At 38.9% G+C, this 19888-nt stretch overlaps 1 protein-coding gene across 1 annotated transcript in view; it reads left to right on the top strand.

The window, feature by feature from the left end:
• The window catches only part of FBN1 (fibrillin 1), a 303046-nt gene that overhangs the window by 242781 nt on the left and 40377 nt on the right, over positions 1-19888 (top strand). The window contains exons 38-45 of the mRNA XM_006895296.1: positions 1483-1551; positions 1648-1773; positions 2912-3034; positions 3813-3971; positions 6680-6751; positions 10426-10551; positions 14433-14555; positions 19178-19303. Of these exons, the coding sequence (XP_006895358.1) occupies positions 1483-1551; positions 1648-1773; positions 2912-3034; positions 3813-3971; positions 6680-6751; positions 10426-10551; positions 14433-14555; positions 19178-19303 (924 nt within the window). The remainder of the gene's footprint in view (positions 1-1482; positions 1552-1647; positions 1774-2911; positions 3035-3812; positions 3972-6679; positions 6752-10425; positions 10552-14432; positions 14556-19177; positions 19304-19888) is intronic.

Below are 19888 nucleotides of genomic sequence, written 5' to 3'. Positions count from 1 at the left end.
GGTCACTTCTAGTTGGAAAAACTTTTGAATTGTGCTTTTTATTATTATTATTATTATTAAATTTTATTAGTTTTAATGAACATTTACAGAGATTTTGGGTTTTCATTCATTCATTGTTGTACTGTTTTCTCTACCCTCCCCCCAGTTTATTCTTTTTTTCCTCCCCTTGAATGTCTGTTTTAATTGCCCACTTGCCACAGTGCTTGTCAAAGTCAATTCTGATTAATCTCCTTTGTCAGTGTGTCCTTTGCCATTCCCTATCACTCCTCCCAGAGAGAGACTTCACCCTGATTCATAAGGAAAAGGGGATGGCGTATTCTCTTAGCTACTTCCTGCTGAAAAGGGACACTATAGGTTTCAGAGTGAAGATCCTCTCTCACTACTCTAAAGGGCCCCTTTGGCAGTAGGAAACACATAAACTATTATGGAGATTGATTTTGGAATTTAGATGCACTTTGAATTGTGCTTTGAAAGATGAGTGAGGCATAGAAGAGGACACTTAAAAAGAGTGAGTGATTTCAGATGGGAAAGGTGAAAAAGGAATATAGTCAATAACATCTATCCTTAAAGGTGAAAACTAAGATTTTAAGTGGGGAAGTCAGTTCTATATATTATCAATGACTGGCAAAGGAGTAGAGGTACACTCCACCCTAAATTTGGATCAGAGCTACTATTGGAATTCATGCACATAGATATTTATGTATGATGCACATAGACAATTTTCAGGAATTAATAGTTTGGGCAAAAACGCAGTAATTATGAAAGAACTGATTCTCAGGCTGGTATAGTAGATTAGAATCAATCATATTCATGAGTTCCCATCACTGTTAAAATACTTATATATGAAACTGAAATATATGTTACTGAGTTAAGTATTTGGATGAAAGAATTAACAGAGGGAATAAAAGGGAACTATAGAAAGTTGGGATTTTTTTGAAACATACGAAATATATATTGCCTTAGTTAGAAGCAGAGAGTCAAGAAAGGTAATCATTAAGGAGGGAAGAGGGGTGAGACCAAGAGATAATAAACCTTTTTTTTTGCCTGAAACTATCTTTGGGAAGCATTTAGGAATAATAGTAGATTCCAAGGAAATCTTGAATTCCCAAGTAGTAGGCCTGAACAGAACATAAAGATGAAAAAGGAGCATGTTGGAAAATAAGAAAGAACTATTTAAAAAAGAAATGATCATGATGGTAAGGAATAAAATAGTTCACAAGAATATAAAACAAAGAGAGTAGGTGGAAATTCAGGTTGAGGACAGCTGCTTTGTGGACAGCACTCAGAGAATAAACCATTTGCAAATGATAAGTGTACACAAAGATGTTAAGTTGCTTCAGATGGGTGATACTCAGATCTTTAACCTTCTAAAGATTTCTGGAAAATTAATCTCTTTAGTTGAATGTGTTAATATTTATTAGGAGGCTAGGTTCTCTGAAGATTTCAATTGAAAAGAACTCAATTTGATTTTTGTTTCAATAGCGGACTACAAAATTCTTTGCCCTGGAGGAGAAGGTTTTCGACCAAATCCTATCACTGTTATATTGGAAGGTAATCCTTTTCCCTTTATCTTAAAGTCTGCAAGTTTTGCACTTCCTTGTGTCTATTTGCAGTGCTAAGAAAGTGCTATGGTTTTCATTTTGATAGATATTGATGAGTGCCAGGAGCTTCCAGGGCTGTGCCAAGGAGGGAAATGCATCAATACTTTTGGGAGTTTCCAATGTCGCTGTCCAACCGGTTACTACTTGAATGAAGACACTCGAGTGTGTGATGGTAAATGGATCCTGTAGGATGATGGGTTTATTAAGCTATTTAGAACTGACTTGTAAAAGTAGCATGAGTTGCCAGGAAAATGGAAGAATTTAGCAGAAGAGCATAATGATCTAAACATGAGCATAGCTGAATAAATATGTCACATATGTAGCAATTTGTACTAATGTTACTGAAATGATGTAATTCCCAATAAGCTCTAAATCTAAACAGCATTTTCTTAAGAAGAATGCAATTTTGTCTTGTTTATGCTTACAAAGAATTTTTCACATTCTTCTGAAACTCTGTATTTTAATGGATTAGCATAAGTCTTATTTATGAATAGTCTAGGCCATTCAACATGTATCATCTTAAATGAGCTTCTCTTAGAAGGCAGCCCCTTCAGCTTCAGGAAGTCAGTGTTGGTTCCTGTGCATCCCATGTTACTGGAAAAATGTAGACTATTGATCATAGTTAGGTTTCAGAGCATGCAGGTTTCGGACCTAGGTGGAGAATGTGATTTTCATCTACATATACGGGAGTTACATGACTTGTCTTGTGTTCTACATTAGAACTTTTCCCCTGACTCTCCAAATGACTTATGTTACACAGTTAATGGTATCGTGATTATTAGTTGAGCATCATCATATAATTATAAAACTCTAAGTGTCAAGCAGTTAACCAAGACTAGGACTAACCTCCTTCGTGTAAAATTGATGGGAGGATAAATACTTTATTCATGTTAACTCGCAGGTTCCTGAAGCCACTTGTTGATGGCCTCCTCATATATCTTTCTATGGACATTGTGGACATGTAGAGCACATAATTGTCTTTCTTGAAGAAATTTTGAGAATTATCATTTTTCCCTGTTTCTATAATAGCATGTCTTTGAGGACATTATGAGCTCATTTAGTAAGAAGTCTGAAAGAAGGCAGAAGTTTATTTTCTAAAATATCGTTTTCTGAAAATGGATGCATTGTCATAGACCAGAAACACTGATGAAATAAACATGTGTTTTTCTTACTGTCATTTCAAAGTCCTATGTAGAATTTTTTTCTCAGTTGTCAGCCAATGACAGTTGCTACCAGTGTCGCAAAATGATAGACTGTCCCAAGGAGTGAATTTGTATTTACATGCATTTTTCTCCCTCTTTGGGTTATAGATGTGAACGAATGTGATACTCCTGGAATCTGTGGTCCAGGGACATGTTACAATTCAGTTGGCAACTACACCTGTATTTGCCCTCCAGACTACATGCAAGTGAATGGGGGGAACAACTGTATGGGTAAGTTCAAGCTTTCTATAATGATGTGTGTTTGGTTCTCCTCTATAAAGCAAAACACTTTAATAGCCTTGCAAGTCCAGCAATTAGTCTTTAATGTTATATTACTCATCAACATAATCTTGCCAGCTTTTCACTGTCTTTTTGAGAGCCTCCTCCCTAGTAAACTTAGCATTTCTTTTTACCACCTTATGTGGGTGATTGGGAGTTTTCTTTAAAATGTAATGTTGGAAAATCCCAAACAATGGTTTTAATAGTACTTCTTTTGTTTGACTTTTTTTTTGTTTGACTTTTGAGTGTCTCTTTTTACAATTATATTTACAACACTGACCTACAGTATTAAAACATCTTGAGTCAGAAATTAGAAACTTGGCTGCCAAATAACAGTGGAGAATTGTTGCTGGGCAACTGAGCAGAGAATCATGTAAAGTTTACTAATGCTACAACATTGAGATGACTTCGCTCTGTGGCTCTGAAATGTCAGGAAATAAATTTCTTGAAGTCTTTTTCTCACTGAAGCAGAAGTAACTAGGAATTTGTACAGGAGAGGGTTTGTTTATTTTTCTACCCTAATCTAACCTGGGGGTGTTGTTTTTTTGTTGTTATGTGCCATCGAGTCGCTTGTGACTCATAGCGACCCTATGTACAACAGCCCTAAGCCCCGCTCTATCCCGTGCCAATCTGGGAGTAGATTCTTGAATTTAACAAAAGAAGTTAACTTTGAGCATTTCCTTAAAATTCTGTTGTGATTTCCAACCCTATTTCCAATGCTCCCCTCTAGATATGAGAAGAAGTTTGTGCTACAGAAACTATTATGCTGACAACCAGACCTGTGATGGAGAACTGTTGTTCAACATGACAAAGAAGATGTGCTGTTGTTCCTACAATATTGGCCGGGCTTGGAATAAGCCCTGTGAGCAATGTCCCATTCCTAGCACTGGTGAGTTTTAGTTTTACCTTTACCAAAATTATAGGTTGATCCATTAACTACAAATAGATGGGACAATCAGTGTCATAAAAGAACACTGATTTGTGCTCGCTTCGACAGCACATATACGAAAATTGGAACGATGCTGAGATTAGCATGGCCCCTGCGCAAGGATGACAGGCAAATTCAGGAAGGGTTCCATATTTAAAAAAAGAACAAAACACTTATTTATTAAGAAAAAATTGCCTAATTCACAAAGGTGAATATATAAATTCACAATTAGTTATGGTTCTTCCAGCTGAAAAATTGAATCAAGGATATGTTTTTAATTCATGTGACAACTCATTCACCAGATTTATAGACTCAGCATATCACAAAAATATCAGCAAAGCTGTCATTACCATGGAGTTAGCTATATATAATTGAAAGGCTGGAAGCATTAGGCAAACCAGTAAGACAAAGAAGGCGACCATAATTCCTGTTGCTTTTACTAAAGCTATTCTGGTTCCAGAAGGATCTCAGTGCAACCTATAAGAATGAAAATGTAAGCCAGAAATAAGCATAAGGAAAATAGTAAACATGGGTGGACAGTTGGAGTGAAAAGGAAGGATAGCACACAAAATCCAATCAAGAGGTTTTGCACAACCTTTCAAAAGGGAGATAAAATTCTGGCTCCAAAGTTTCCGGTGGTCCATGTGAAATTGGAGGCAGTTCAAGTACAGGATTCTTAAGGACCATAAAGCAAACTCAACAAAAAAGTACAACTTTCCTTGATAATGAGACCCAAGAGAAACTCTTTGTATATCTTCTTAGAAGAAAAACTATATAATGTGATTGGTGTTTCAGTAAAGTCTAAATTCCATATTTGGAGTAAATGAGGTGGAGATTTTTATACAGGGTATGGTATTTATCCTACATAGGATTATGGAGTCATTTAGTAATATTATAAATGTGTATTTATAAATATTATAAATTAGCTATCATGTATGATATTAAGTAACATATTCTGCAGTACCTAATTCCATACAGTAATATGTAAAGCATCAAATTTGTCTTCTGGTGCTACTTGAAAATGCATGAAACAGAAATTTTTGTTAATTTTTTTTTTACATTACTGATTTATTTACAGTTTGAACACATTGTTTTTCACAAAAGATTCTTCCCATTTCCTTCACCCCACCCAACCATCAAATGCAACAGAAATTTTTAATAGTATTTATGATATTGAAAATGATAGAAACTACAAAGTGTAATATCCCTACATATGATTTTATCAAAACAACTCATTCATTTTCAGGCTTCAGTTGTTTAATTTCAACAAGAGACTATATAGCTCTAAAGACTGAAAAAGTTCTTTTCTGACTCTAAGGAAGTGCTTGCTGATCCTGATCTGACAGTCCTCAAACATCTTTATCATGCATGCTTTTTATAAACTTTAAAGTATCTTACACACTTGGTTGTAAGCATGTTCATGTTCAGAAATAATCTTCAGATGTACATATTTATTTATTTTCCATTACATTTTATTAGAACAATTCTTTTTATGGAATATATCGTACACACATAATTAAGCATATCATAAAATATATACAAAATTAAATATTTTAAGTGTTAGATTTCATTTACAAAATTAGTCTTTTAAAAAATAATTTTATTTTAAAAAATCATAGTGAATCAGTGCACTTTTGGTATTTTTCAAAATCTTGGTGACCCAACTTATCTTATGTGGTCTAGTATGTATATTAGAAGTGCCGGGTTTTTTAAATCTTGATGAAATGCAGTATATAACTTCTTCATTTTGATGAATTGCAAGATTACCTTTTTGTTTTTAATACTAGCCAAATCCAGTCGTGGCTCTTCATAAACTCTGTGTACATCTAAAATTCCTCTACAAATCATTGTCAGTTATGACAGGTGTTGGAAGTAGAAACTTGTATGTGAAGGAAATAAAGCACTAAAAGAAGAGAATGCTATATTTTGATTAAAATAATATCCAATACCTTTTATAGATTTTCACTGGGTTTGACCAGTAAGGCATTGGCCATCATGACCTTCGATTGATGCCATTTATCACCAATTTATGAGATCATTTGTCATCACAGAATCTCAAATGTAAAAGGAACTCTAATGACATTTATTTCATCCTTGATTATAAACTTTGATGAATTCAGATTCTAAAGAGAAAGATCTTTACCAAAAGACATCCACACCTAAGAACTGAATGGCCAAGGCTGATTGTTCACCCCAAATTAGCAGTTTATAGGCCAATGTCAAGAACTTGTGTAGATTTGCCATACTCTTCCCCCATCGACTGAGAAAATGGCCTTTGTTGAGGTTCCTTAATCTCTTAAATTCCTTGATGCATGGTAGAGAAAGCTGCTTTTGCCAGTTCTAGGTACAGAACTGAGCAATATCAGCATAGATCCTTAAACTCATGCAGGCAAATCTAGGCAGTATGAGTTGACCGTGATGTGGGGAAATCCACTTCCCTCACAAGCATATCATCAACATGAAATCTTTTCCCTTTAGTGTTAGTCTTAAGGCCATGGTCACAACGACATCTGTAGAAATGTTAAGATTGACTTTATTTTTTTAGATGCTTCAAACTGTTTTACATATAAATACAATAAGTCTTTCAAAAATGTTTCCTTTCTTTCTGCTCCATCATTGCTCTTGGCTGACCTCTGTCCTCCCCACCCTGTTTTATTTCATCCCTGCAGATGAATTTGCTACGCTGTGTGGAAGTCAAAGGCCAGGCTTTGTCATTGACATTTACACCGGCTTGCCTGTTGGTGAGTTATGATGGCATTACTGGAACTTTCTGGGTTTTTCTTTGTGTTAGCAAACAGAAATACCTACCATTTGTTCAGTTTGAGTGTTTTTCTTCTCTCAAAAGAAAAATTTCAGTGCCATTTAATTTTATTGAAACATTGATTCTGACTTTGAACCTAAGTGCAAACACCCTGTGTATCTCCATCTAACTGGCAGAAGCATTTGTTGCCAATGATTAAGAGGACTGGAGAACTTCTTATAAAATTGCATCAACAAAGAGATTATGGGAGTAGAACCAGTGATTAAGAGGACTGGAAAACTTTTTACAAAATTGCATGAACAAGGAGATTATGAGAGCAGCACCAATTGACTTTTGATTTTCTGACCAAGATTTGACTTTTCACACCAGTCATTACATGTAGGTTGTTCACATAAAACCATCTCTGTAGTTCAGTTTTATCCCTCTTGGAATCTCATCAAGTCTTCTGCTTTCAGCATGCTTAAATTAAGTAAAAATAATTTCAATCTGAAGTCTCAGCCAGTTACTGGAGCAGAAACCAGTAAGACATGATAGAGATACTTGCACAAGATTCTTAAATATTACACAGTGTTCAGCCAATGCAGATTATGCCTTTGTGGTTTAAAACCAAATAATGCAAACATAGATGGAAAGCTATTGCCTCCTCAGAGTTGTTCCCTCGTGTGATTTATATGCAGCCTTAGATGCCCTCTTGAGTCTGAGCAGTTCTGTCTAGTAGTAAGCATCACCACTTGCTTTGTTCCACCTTATTTCTAATAAGTAAACTGAAATCTGCATCAGCCTTTCCAGTGACCTTGTTTAAGAAAACAAGGATCTGGTCTAGCAATCAGCCTGGCTACCTTATTGCCAAATCCATATGGCTCCACAGCCTAGACAACATCCAAAGAAACTTCATGGTTTGGAAGGAAAAACTGCTAAATGACATTGGCATGAAACACCTGGCCCTTGCGGCTTTGTTTTTCTCCCTCCCAAATGGATCTTTAAATCTCCCTAGAATCTCTGATCTAAGCAGGTCTTTAATAGTCATGTTCACCATGGACAGGACAGGCATGTGGCCCCCATGATATCTGCCCTCCAATATTGGCAGCAACAAAGACTTGAAATAGCACTTAAAAAGCCTTCTGATGTGGTCCAAGCCTTCCACTTGATAGTCCAGGAGACAGAGGCACAGAAGAGAGGAAGGGACCTAGCCAAGGTCACTTAACTAATTAATAACAGAGCTAGGACCAGAATCCAGTCCTGACTCATAGCTTGCTTTGCCTCTAGCCTTTGAAAACTGGAAATGTGATATTTAACAATGTACTTATTGTTACCAGATTCCACCATGACAAAATATTTAGATGACTCAAGAACTTTGTTTTACTTGAGCTTTGTACTCGCCTTCTGAAAAGTCTTAAGATTGTTGGCTATAGAATTCATTCTAATGAGATTAAAACTATAGTTAGTGCATTTATTAATCTTGTCTTAAAACATAAACTCTAAGTTGAACTTCAAATAAAATCCAGACAGGAAAAGAAAATATAATTTTTAATATATCCTTTTGCCATTTTATACCTAGCTTACTAGAAATTTGACTTAGCCTATTAACTGTTAAATCTGATAATAATGAATACAACTTACATGCATGCTGGATATAATATTTCATATTTCCACTCACACTAAACTAATTGCCTCTGAGTTAATTTTGGTTTGCTGATACACGATTGTGATGGTACTTTTCAAAATGTTCACAACAAGAATCCAACAAATATGAGAAAAATCTTAAAAATATAATTGCGTATATTCAACATAATAATTTACTCTTTGGGATTCTAAGCAATTTTTCAATTAAATAGGTCAATTTGCCTTGGAACAACATGAAGCCCTTTAGAAAGGAGTCTCAAATAAATCTATAACTTATCAGATTTCTCCCTTAAAACACATTGGTTTTAAAGAGTGATTCTTCTGAAATTACTACAGCTGTGCTAGGCTCCATTGATGTCTATGTCCCTTTCTTAACAATTTATGCAAACAGAGTACCCTGTAGGGAGTCCTGAGACTACAATATCTAAAAATGAAAGTAAAAATAGTAATAAAAAAACTAGTGAATTGGAAATTTAGTTCACTTTTGGAGTAATTATTAAACTCTTACCAGGGCAAGATAGGGCAAAGTTCAATCTGCAGTTCAGGGTCACCATGAGGTGACCTCAACATGATGCCACCTAAAAGCAGTGAGAACCAGGAGACTCCCTGAGGGACTCCTCAGGACACCAGCACTTTGATATTGATGATCACACAGGTAAGGCAGGGTAGCCTATTAGCAGATTTCTAGTCTCAGACCCTTACCCACTTCTTCTTGGCTGTGCAGACTCTGGCAAAGGGTCTTCCTTCACCTGCACGGCGAGGATAGTAAGTGTACCTAGTCATTGGAGCCATACTGTAGGATGGCGGCTGTGAGTCAGTAAGTGTCTGGATGCTTTAGAAATGTACCAGAAACACAGTGAATTAGTTATTAGTAATATTACTGTTATTACTTTGTTGTTGTGTACCATTAGGACAAAACCAACCCATAGCTGACCCTCCTAGGCAGGATTTCAGAGGCAGTTTAATCCCACGGGAGGAGATTGCCCATCCTTCACCCGTGGAGCAGCTGATGGACTCAGATAGCCTGCCTTCAGGATTGCAGCACAACTTCTTGCCACTAAGGCACCAGAATGGTCAAGATTTCAAAGCATGTGTCAGAGAATGCCCTAAGCCAAGCTGATGAGGAAGGAGGCCTGCCCACCAGTCTTTCTTACTCCATGGTCAATCCTGCTTTTGCAGCCTTGGCCCTAACCTCTACTCTCTTTTCACTCCGGCCATGTTTTTAATGCTCACCAACTGGTTTCCCAGCAGCTAGTGTTTTGTTTAACGTATTTGGATTGAGCCCTTACAACGTGGTACAGCAGTCAGGCCTAGTCTCCAGACATAGGGAGTGAGTTGTAGCCTTTAAAGTCAGCCTGGGCCCGGCTTGCAACAGCAGCTTGATCCACCCCCTCTATAAAGTCATAGAAAGGAGAAACAGGGAGTTAGAGTGGAATTAGAAAGATCAGTGTTAACCACGGTTCTTTATCAGCTCACCTTTCCCATCCTAGACAAATGCTGTTGCCCTCTTACGTAGAGAAGTCATGTACTCTTGTCAATAATTTGTATTCTTCTCATCAGGTGCCTAGTGCCCAGTGAATATGACGTCTACCTGAACAAAGCTGCTGTTCTGAAACTAAATTAAGAGACTCATATTAAATCAGATGTAAAATGGGTATCTGGAAAGTAGCTTAATTGTTTCAATTTGCTGCTCGTGTATGTAGCCCTATTCCTGCCACTATCATCTCAACACCACACTCTTAGGTAGAACACGAAGTTAAACGCAGTCCTTTCTTTGGAAGCTCTGGTGGCCTAGTGGCAAGAAGCTGCACAGCAATTCCAGAGGTATGGAGTTCAAATCCACCAGATGCTCTGCTGGAGGAGGAACAATCTCCTCCTGTACCAGTCAGATACGATTTGATGGTACACACACACACACACACACAAAATAAAAATGAATAAATAAAGAAAAGCAGTTATCTTTCAACCCAGTTTACGTTCACAGGAGCCCTATGCCATTCTAGCACTCACATGTGACTGCTCTGATTCCAGATATTGATGAGTGCCGGGAGATCCCAGGAGTCTGTGAAAATGGAGTGTGTATCAACATGGTTGGTAGCTTCAGATGTGAATGTCCAGTGGGCTTTTTCTATAATGACAAGTTGCTGGTTTGTGAAGGTAAGTCATGTTGTGACTGTGTCCTGTCCAGAAAGGAATCAAGCAGTGAGCTAGTGGACCCCCGCCCCCCGCCCCACACACAGCAGATTTCACCACATTGAGATGCCAGAAATGTATCAAGTGCTAAACACGGTAGAGGACTTGGTGTGAAACATGCAATTTCATGCAAAAATGTTCATCAACTCCCAGTGGGAAAACCAGAACGTGCCTTCCTTTCCCACCCTCCTGCACCCCACCCTCTAATGTATTCTATTCCCCAGTGGATTAGGAACAAGCCTTGAGTTATTGGGTGTGCCGCTTAGACTGCTTTTGTTTCCCTTTACTTGAAAGTGAGCATGAGTGGGGGCGCGGTCATCTTGAGTTGAATCTCAGCATCATTGTTCCCCTGTAAACGGAGACTGCGCCTCCCTAGAGAACACAAGTTCATGCAAATATTGCAGACACATCGGAGAATTCCAACTGGCGAGAGCAGCAAATTTGATTTTATGTGAAGAATGTTGGCATGGATGCAAATGGTCCTTGTTTCATTTTCAAATTCCCCTCCTATTGCCATGTATATGTGTTGTGAGCCTGAGCATTCCTCATAGCACTTCATATTTTCCTGTGCATCTGGGGAAGAGGGTGGTTTTTTACATTTTCGTTAAAGGGATGTCACTGGTTATTAAATGTAGCATGTGTCCTAGGATAGCTGAAATATTTTTCTATGTAACACTCAAACTTGGAATTGCTAGCAAAGTTATGGTTCATATTGAGAAGGATTAGTACTCCTTGGAGCATGTATTAAAGTACTTAATGTCAGGATTTTTAATGCAAAGAAGACTTTTTTTTTCTAAATTGGGACAACTTACAGACCATGAATGATACACACCAACTCCTTGCTTATCAACAAGGCTACATTCCAAAATCAGGTCATTATGTGGAAATTGACATTATATGAAAATACAATGGGAGACTGGCCATCACCTCACCTGGACTGTGATTGCCCCTGCTGGGGTCACCTCCCACTGCTGCTTCCCCCTTCCCCACGTTGCCTCTGGACAGCTCTGCCCCTGCTTCTGCAACTACTCTCTTCATATTCAGGATTCTTTCCCACTCCTGTCCTCACCATATTTTCAGGGGGATGGGTGGTTCCAGCTTATCTTCTCAACAACCATATAATGCCCTTGGTGGCTTTGTGAAAGGCCTGGGTGCTGGGGCCAAGTGATGCACACTATCCACTTACTCCCCCCTCCAACCCCTTGCTTGAACATCTCTTGGCTCTCAGTGTATGTATTCCATTCACATGACCTATTCCATCCACATGAACTTGAGAGCTTCCTTCAAGGCCATGAGAGCCAGGCCCAACTTCTGCACTTGACCTTAAACTACAGCTACCACTGGCCTGCTGATGCATCTTCACCCAGGTAGCCTGAAACACTATTACCTCTGTCCATCCAGGAGGAGCACTGAGGAGGCATGTGGGGTTTCACAGTGCTGGTCTGTTGACACAGATGTTCCACAAACTTTGAGCACCTGAGTGACATCTCAGGATTCCTTCTGACCATGGCCCAGTCTGTCAACCATGTTGAGAGCTGCTACCAGGCTCTAGAATCCCACTTCCTCCTCAGCCCTGAGGTTGGTCCTCATTTAGTCAACCCTAAGGTTGGTCTAACAGCTACCTTTGTTTTAGAATCAGCCTTCTGTGGGCACCCAGGATGTTCATTACTAGATGTTCCTCATTAATATGCAAAATAGTCATAAATGCAAATTGTTGGATAGCAAAATAAATGAGAAGTAAATGTTGTCCAAAATACGTTTATTCAATTCTCCTTACCCAGGCTTTTGGTTAATTGCTATATCAACCATGCCGCAGCCCCTGTCTGCTCTGTGGGTTGGCAGAAATCAGAAGAGAGGCATACAGAGCCTTCCTAGGAAGACACACATTCTAGACCTTGACCCCAGTTTTTAGTGACCATCAAGGACTAGCAGAATAGTTAGTAAACATGATGTGAGAGAAGAGGAGGAACCCCATGACAGATGACCTATGGTGCTGAGATTTGCTGCCTTCCTCACAGCCATAATGGTCCCCTTCCATACATGCTTCAGGATCCCTGCCATCTTCTTATGCTGTCTCCTCGCCTCTGACGTTCAGATATCCCTCTGATGGTTACTTTATCCAGGTACTTCTATTTACCGAAGCAGTAGTACCTCTTAATTGAAACATGTAGACGAGGCCGCCCCTGACCACGCTGTCAGTCTTGACCATGTTACACAGGTGAGACTGAGGACGTGTTTCCACACCAGCACAAGGAGCTTTGCTTCAGGGCAATGTTATTGGGTACTGAGATGATTAAGTGCTCCGGCTTACGGTTTCCCTTTTGAAACATGTTCATTTTCAGGGTGAATGTTAAACCCAGGGTCTGCTGCTTTTTTGCGTGCTCTTAGTTCTCAGAATCAGCAATTAATAAATGCCCCGGCGACACTGAAATTGGGATGGATTCCAGAAGTGGTTTAGACAGCATACTTGAATGCCTCTGCTCTCTCCAAGTATATACATAACCAGGCGTTAGGCTGATGGGTTACAGAAATGCTTGTCTGTAGACACCATCTGGCTTTTCAATGAGGAGAGCTACCCGTGGTGTGTTCCTGTTCTCATCTACTGGGTGAGAGGGTGCTGGGCCCATTGCACCCTGAGACAGCTCTTGTATCCATTGTATATAGAAGCACAATCTGCCCCATGTTAGAACAGGAACACTCTGGAGGAACGAGTTGTTGTTTGAGTAATCCTGAGGAGTTTTCCCACCTAACAAGCACACGATCAGGAGGCCTCAGTGAAACCCTGGTTGGTGTGTTTGCCGCCCCCTTGTGGGAACATCTTTGGCTGAGCCAACTTAAGTGTGAAGGCCATTGTCACCTGTTATTACAGGTGCTACACTGAGACTGTATGTTTGATTGAAGCCAGAAGGACATGCAGTTTGCCTGGACTACACAATAACTTCTGTGATGTCACTAACTAGAATTGTGTTGGATATGTATTTAAAGACAAAGAAAAGCAGGCAAGTTGCCTTGAAGGTTGTTGTTATTGTGTGCCATTGAGTTGACTGTACCTCCCAGCAACCTCATAAACAGAGTTACTATAGCAATAGGCTCATGTATGTTGGAGATGATGAAGATGGCACAGGATAGGGCCAGTTTCAAATCTGTTGTTCATAGGGTCACTACAATCTAGTCAACCACTGGGATACAATATTCATTCTATCTTTTTCTTTGATAGTGAGAGGTGGACAGCCTTCAGCAGTTCTATGTGTAGCTCTCATGCTCCTTACCCTTGATTTGGCCTCTGTGTTATAGTAATGTAGGTAGGAGCCTGTACATCAGTCCTGAGACTCCATGAAGAGTACATGGACCTTCTAGGAACAAGTAGGAGCCAACAAGAGCTTGTTAGAAATACAGGGTGCAAGGCCTTTCTCTAACTGTGCTGAGAATCTGCACTTCACTAGGATCTCAAGTGATTCCATACACTTTAAAGTTTGAGATGCTCTTCTCTAGAGACTTTATAACCTTCTACAAAAAAGGATACTCTCTGAATCATAAAATACCAGGGCTTTTTGTAAATATAGATTAAGACTTCCTGTTAGACTACTCTAAAACCACATTAGGTCATGGCCCCGGCAGTAGCTGCACTTCATTTAAGATATAAGCATAGTTAGAGTTCATGTGTGGTCATAAGTCGGTATATTCACATTCATGAAAGGGTTTTGAATTATTTCTTGTCATTCTGATTGGACAGATTGGAATAAGATATATAGAGTTTTGTTGTTGTTGTTATGTGAGAGACCTCACATATCTGGTTTGATACCAAATTCTCTTCTTCCTTGAATTTGATCATCTTGTGCTTGTAGATATCGACGAGTGTCAGAACGGCCCAGTGTGTCAGCGCAACGCTGAGTGCATCAACACTGCCGGCAGCTACCGCTGTGACTGTAAACCTGGCTACCGCTTCACCTCCACCGGCCAGTGTAACGGTACGTAGTGTGCCCCTGGCACCGCGCCCGCTCACGAGCTCTCTGTCCTCAGCATGGCGTAACTAGATTTCTTCTGAGATGGGTAGGCTGAAGAACACATGGATTTAAGATTTTGGTTGAGCTCTAATAACTAAGTTGGAGAGGAACATGCAGAAATGTCTCAATACTTATTGGGGAGGAGGCAAAAACCCCAAAACTAAATCATTACAATAAATAATTTCATATTGCCTATCCACTGCCCTCCACTGGAAATACTCCACTGCCACCACACATTTAAAAGGCGATGATGCTTCTGTGGTTGGAGACCCAGGATCATGCACTGACCAGTGCACCTCAAGCACAGACACCACCTATTTACCAGAAGTTTGCTTGCTTCTGCAATGTTGAATAGGCAACAGTGGAGCTTCCAGACCTAGACAGACTAGGAAGAAAGGTTTATGCATCTCCATTTAAAAATCATCCAATTAAAACCTTATAGATCATGATGCAGCAGTGTGCCATCCACAACCTACCATAGGGAAGGAACAGGGCCCAGCCATGTTTAATCCTGCTGAGTCAAGGTCAATTCCACAGCAGTTAACAACGATAACAACCACCACAACAACACACGGATTTGCACACCTCTAACTAACATTCAGGGCCATTTTTGAGGACTTCACATATCAGCCATACATCCTGAATCTAGATAGTTGAAGTTCTCCTGAGCTGGCTCACATTAACCTGCAGAAAATGAACAGAGTAAACAACAGCATTTCTTCCACCTAAATATCATACAGATGAAAAATCACTCACTGAGGACAATATCTTTTGTTTGCTAGTAAAGCAACTGAAGATTAAAAGCAGAAACTCTGTCTACTGTGGGTTAAATTTGTTGTTGTTTACTTTTGTCAGAAATAAAGGGGAAATAAGGATGGTTTGTTAATAATTTCAGCCAATGATAAAGTTATTAAATATCTGATGCATTATGTATTGGGTTCATAATCCAAAGTTTGGTGTTTCAAATTCACCTGTCTCTTCATAAGAAAAAGATGAGACAGTCTCATGTAAAGATTTGCAACCTTGGAAATCCAATGGTTGATTTCCTTTTATTTTTGGTATCTTATAGATATTATTATGTGCCATCGAGTCAGAACCAGCTCATAGCTGACTCTCCAGCAGTCTTTCAGAGGCTGTAAATCACTTAGGAGGAGATTGCCCATCTCTTTCGTGTGGAGCAGCTTGTGAGTTCAGCCACTTGCCTTTGCATTGGCAATACAGCTCCTTGTCCGCTAGGCCACTAGAGGTCCCTATCTTATAGATTGTTGCTGTTGTTGTTGTTATGTGCCATTGAGTCACCTGAGACTCATAGAGGCCCAGTTGTACAGTAGCTCTGAAGCCTGCCCTGTCCTCAGCCAATCTCACTGGCTTTGCCACACCTACCCCCATTGCCCTAGTTACTGTGTCAATCCATCTCATCCAGGATGCTATCAAAATTAAAATATGTTTTTAACCAGGGGCAAAGTAATATCTAGGAGTAAATGAAGTGTAACTTTTTTAGTAATTATAAACCATGACTTTTTTAGCAAGACAGTGAGGGATAATGTGTTACTTCACTTAGGGCTCCTTTTGCAGGGAGTTTCCTGAATATTTTATGCATTTGTAAATGAAGCAACACAAGGGAACATGGTCCATTTTCCCTTGAATTTCCTTGTCTGATTAAGTGGTAGGAAATGTACTACTCTCTGTAGGGCATTTTGCATTGTTTTATGAGGCCTTGGTGGGAAAAGGGAGTAATCAAAGAACAAAAAAATCACTTCGAGTATTAAGACATGTTTTGTTCAGCTTAAAGGAACATGTGCAAATGTTTAGCATTTTGTCAACAGCACTGTTGATATCCAGTTATTAAAAAAAACAGGACAGGAAAAGTAGGGCGTCTCTGATATGAACCACAATACCCTAGTGCAACTTGGCATTGATATCACTTCCCTGCATTTTATTCTTAATTTATATTTCTTTGAAATTGAGTGAAATAATTCCAGCCAAAATAAAGAATAGCTGATAATTTAGAATATGTCTCTCTCACACCACTTTGCACTCTGACAAGAAGTTTGAAGGAGCTATTTATGCACCAAGATGAGAAGTGCAAGCTGGGCCTCCCGAGGATTAAACCCTTTCATATTTTCTTGAAATAACATTAATCTATATAAAACAGGTCAGGCATTACCACCAACAACTATGGATAGTGTTATTTGTGGCCAAATCTCCACTTTTCTGAGCCATTAAAATCTTCAGCAGAGGAGAAATGTAACTGTGCATCTCCTAGGGTTAAAGACTTCATATCAGAAATGTCTTAATTTACATCTTTAAATTTTTAAAAAAATATCTCTTTAAGTCCTGTCTCATTCTTGGAATGTCTTGTGCAAAAAATTTCTCCTCACCCCTGTCTTATCACTAGGAAGCTAGAGCTTGTGTCAATGATGAGAGGAGCTAAACCATGCTTTCCATCATAAGATTTTTTCCCCCTCATCATATTTATTTGAACTCATGAGGATATCATTTTAAACCCCTAAGCACAGCTGTCCATAGCCCCGTGTTGTTGCTTGGAGATTGGAGAGAATACTATGGCCTCTAAGGTCAAAGGGCCAGTTTGACCTTAAGAACTGGACTTTTTTAGAGCAGTGTTGTCCCTTTGAAATGTCTTGTCCAAGTCAAGGAGACAATGTCTTTCCAGCCACTCTGTATAGTCTCCTTTATCTCTACTCACTGAATCTTGGACTTCATTTCCCGAGAGTTGACAGGGGAAACCTAGTTTCTGTCAAAACAAAGTAAGAATTTTACAGTTAAGTTTTCTAGAACACTAACGTTTCTTATTCCTTAGTGAAATCTCAAAGAGTCCATATCTCTTTTCTTAAAATGTCATAAAAGAGGCAATGAGAGGAGTAGAAAATTCTAACAGGGATCCCTTCCTAACTAGAATCTTTTATGTTCCCCATATCCATTTCTCAAGATTAGCTCCCTTCACTCAGCTTGGGATAGAAATAAATTCTATATTGGGCTACTAACCAAAATGTCAACTGTTGGAACCCACCAGCCAGTCTGCAAGAGAATGATGAGGCATGCGGCCTCTGACAGTAAGAATTACAGACTTAGAAACCCAATAGAGGGGCAATATATATTGGAATAGACTTGAGATCAGTGGCTGGGTCCTGGAGAAGGTTTCTCTGCTTTTAAAAACATTTTCTCAAATGAGAACAATCACACTCTATTAGCTTAACCAACATTTCTGCATAGGCTAACAAAAGCCACTTAATCTCCTCTCTGTCCCACCCTAAGGGTGGTTTCAGCCTCACTTGAGACTTTGATTTGTAAAAGTGATTCATTAGCTCTAACTGTCCTATATATTGGAAAGAAACAGTTTAAAAACTGGCAGCCAAGCACGTCTACTAGAGGGACATCTGCCTCTCACACCGGCTCTGTGCAGCTCCCAATGCCCATTTCTCAGCAGAAAGAGCAAGCAAGCAGTAAGCAGAGATTAACCAGCTAAGAGAAGGAACTGCTGCATTGTTACAGCATCTACAACAGAAATAGCCTTCTGCTGTTTGCGTCCTCTTGTGACATGGGAAAAGTCAGAGTGGTTCAATGTACTTCAGTTTCTATTTTCTCTAAACAGGGATTCTTGAGAGCTTTTTTTAAAAAAAATAATAAACTAGAAAGAAAAAAGTAGGCATTTAGAGCTGTCATTTGTGGTCACATGTGTAAAGTTGGGCCCCTCAGGTAATCTGATTTCAGAATAGCACAGTTTCAGATGATGCTCAATTTAATTTGGAGCTTTAAGATTGGCAGATGCCAGATGAGAGTCATTGCTTTGAATCACTGTTAATAAAAAGAATAATATCGTTAGGGTTGTCTGATAGTATAAGGAGGCATATGTAGCCATGAGGAGTTGGTTAGGATGGGAACAAAAGGTCATAGCAATAAGACAAAACAATGAGGTGAGACTTGAACAAGGAACAATGTGGGTTGGCCTTCAAGAAAACTTATCTTAGCAATGGGATTTGTTTGACTTTGGTGCCAATTTCCTTAGAGAAACCATGAAAACTACGTGATTTAAGGCAGCAAATGTAGACTCAACAAAATACTCCAGTTAATTACAAGGGAGGTATGCTACATAGCCAAATAATCAGATAGAAAGACTTCCCAACTTGGAGTATTCCAAGACCCATTCTATTTCTAATTCTCACACTTTTCAGAACATATACTTAATATTGCCCTAGTTTCATGAATGGCTACCTTAATCATAATATCCTCAATAAATAGGAATACATTTTGTATAATGTTAAGACAAAAAAGAAATAAAACCCCTGTGTTTGTTTTCCTGGGTTAGTTCAGAAGCAGGATTTATGCTGAATATAGTGGCCTAGTCAGTAAGAAGTTGCTCTGCCAACCTAAAGCTGCTATGCAAAAGAAAGGACACTCTTCCCTGGTGTGATTTACAGCCTCTGGAAATCTACTAGATGGTCAGTTATGGGTCGACTGGATGGCATGTAAAAATAACAACTCAGTATCAACAAGTAAGTGATTCAGTTAATTAGCTCTTTTGTTCTAAGCTTCCATTTAAAATGTTTTTCTGTTTTTCTTTACAGATCGCAACGAATGCCAAGAAATCCCCAATATATGCAGCCATGGACAATGTATTGACACGGTTGGAAGCTTCTACTGCCTTTGCCATACTGGCTTTAAAACAAATGCTGATCAAACCATGTGTTTGGGTGAGTATGTGATTATCATTTCTTTTTTTTTATGTATCTATTAAATGATACATTTGTATCATAATGTATTTTATATTTACTGAGAATTGGACAATGAATAAGAATGAAAGGAGAAGAATTGATGCTTTTGAATTGTGATGTTAGAGAAGAGTACTGAATATCCCATGGACTGCCAAAAGAATAGATAACTATGTCTTAGAGAAAGTGCAACCAGAATGTTCCTTGGAGGTAACAATGGTGAAGTTTCGTCTTACATATTTTGGACATGTTGTTAGGAGAGGCTATTACTTGGGAAAGAACATCATTCTTGGAAAGGTGGAGGGTCAGGGAAGGAAAGGAAAACCCTCAGTGAGATGGATTGACACAGCCTGTGACAATAGACTCATTGTGTCCAAGGTGATGAAGGATGGAGCAGGATAGGAGAGATTCAGATCTGTGTTCATAGGGTTGTTGCGAGTTATACTTTAATTGACAGCACTTAACAACATTTAGTCTCTGGGTAGTTGCTTTGCTATTTTCAAGGTATAAACATAGAAAAGCATACAGCATTAACATCCTTTGGCACTTCACCTTTTACAATGTGAA

Source organism: Elephantulus edwardii, unplaced genomic scaffold (genome assembly GCF_000299155.1).
Source record: "Elephantulus edwardii isolate Elephantulus edwardi_28Jun2011 unplaced genomic scaffold, EleEdw1.0 scaffold00164, whole genome shotgun sequence".
Classification (NCBI taxonomy): Eukaryota; Metazoa; Chordata; class Mammalia; order Macroscelidea; family Macroscelididae; genus Elephantulus; species Elephantulus edwardii.
This window is presented reverse-complemented; position numbering and strand designations above follow the sequence as displayed.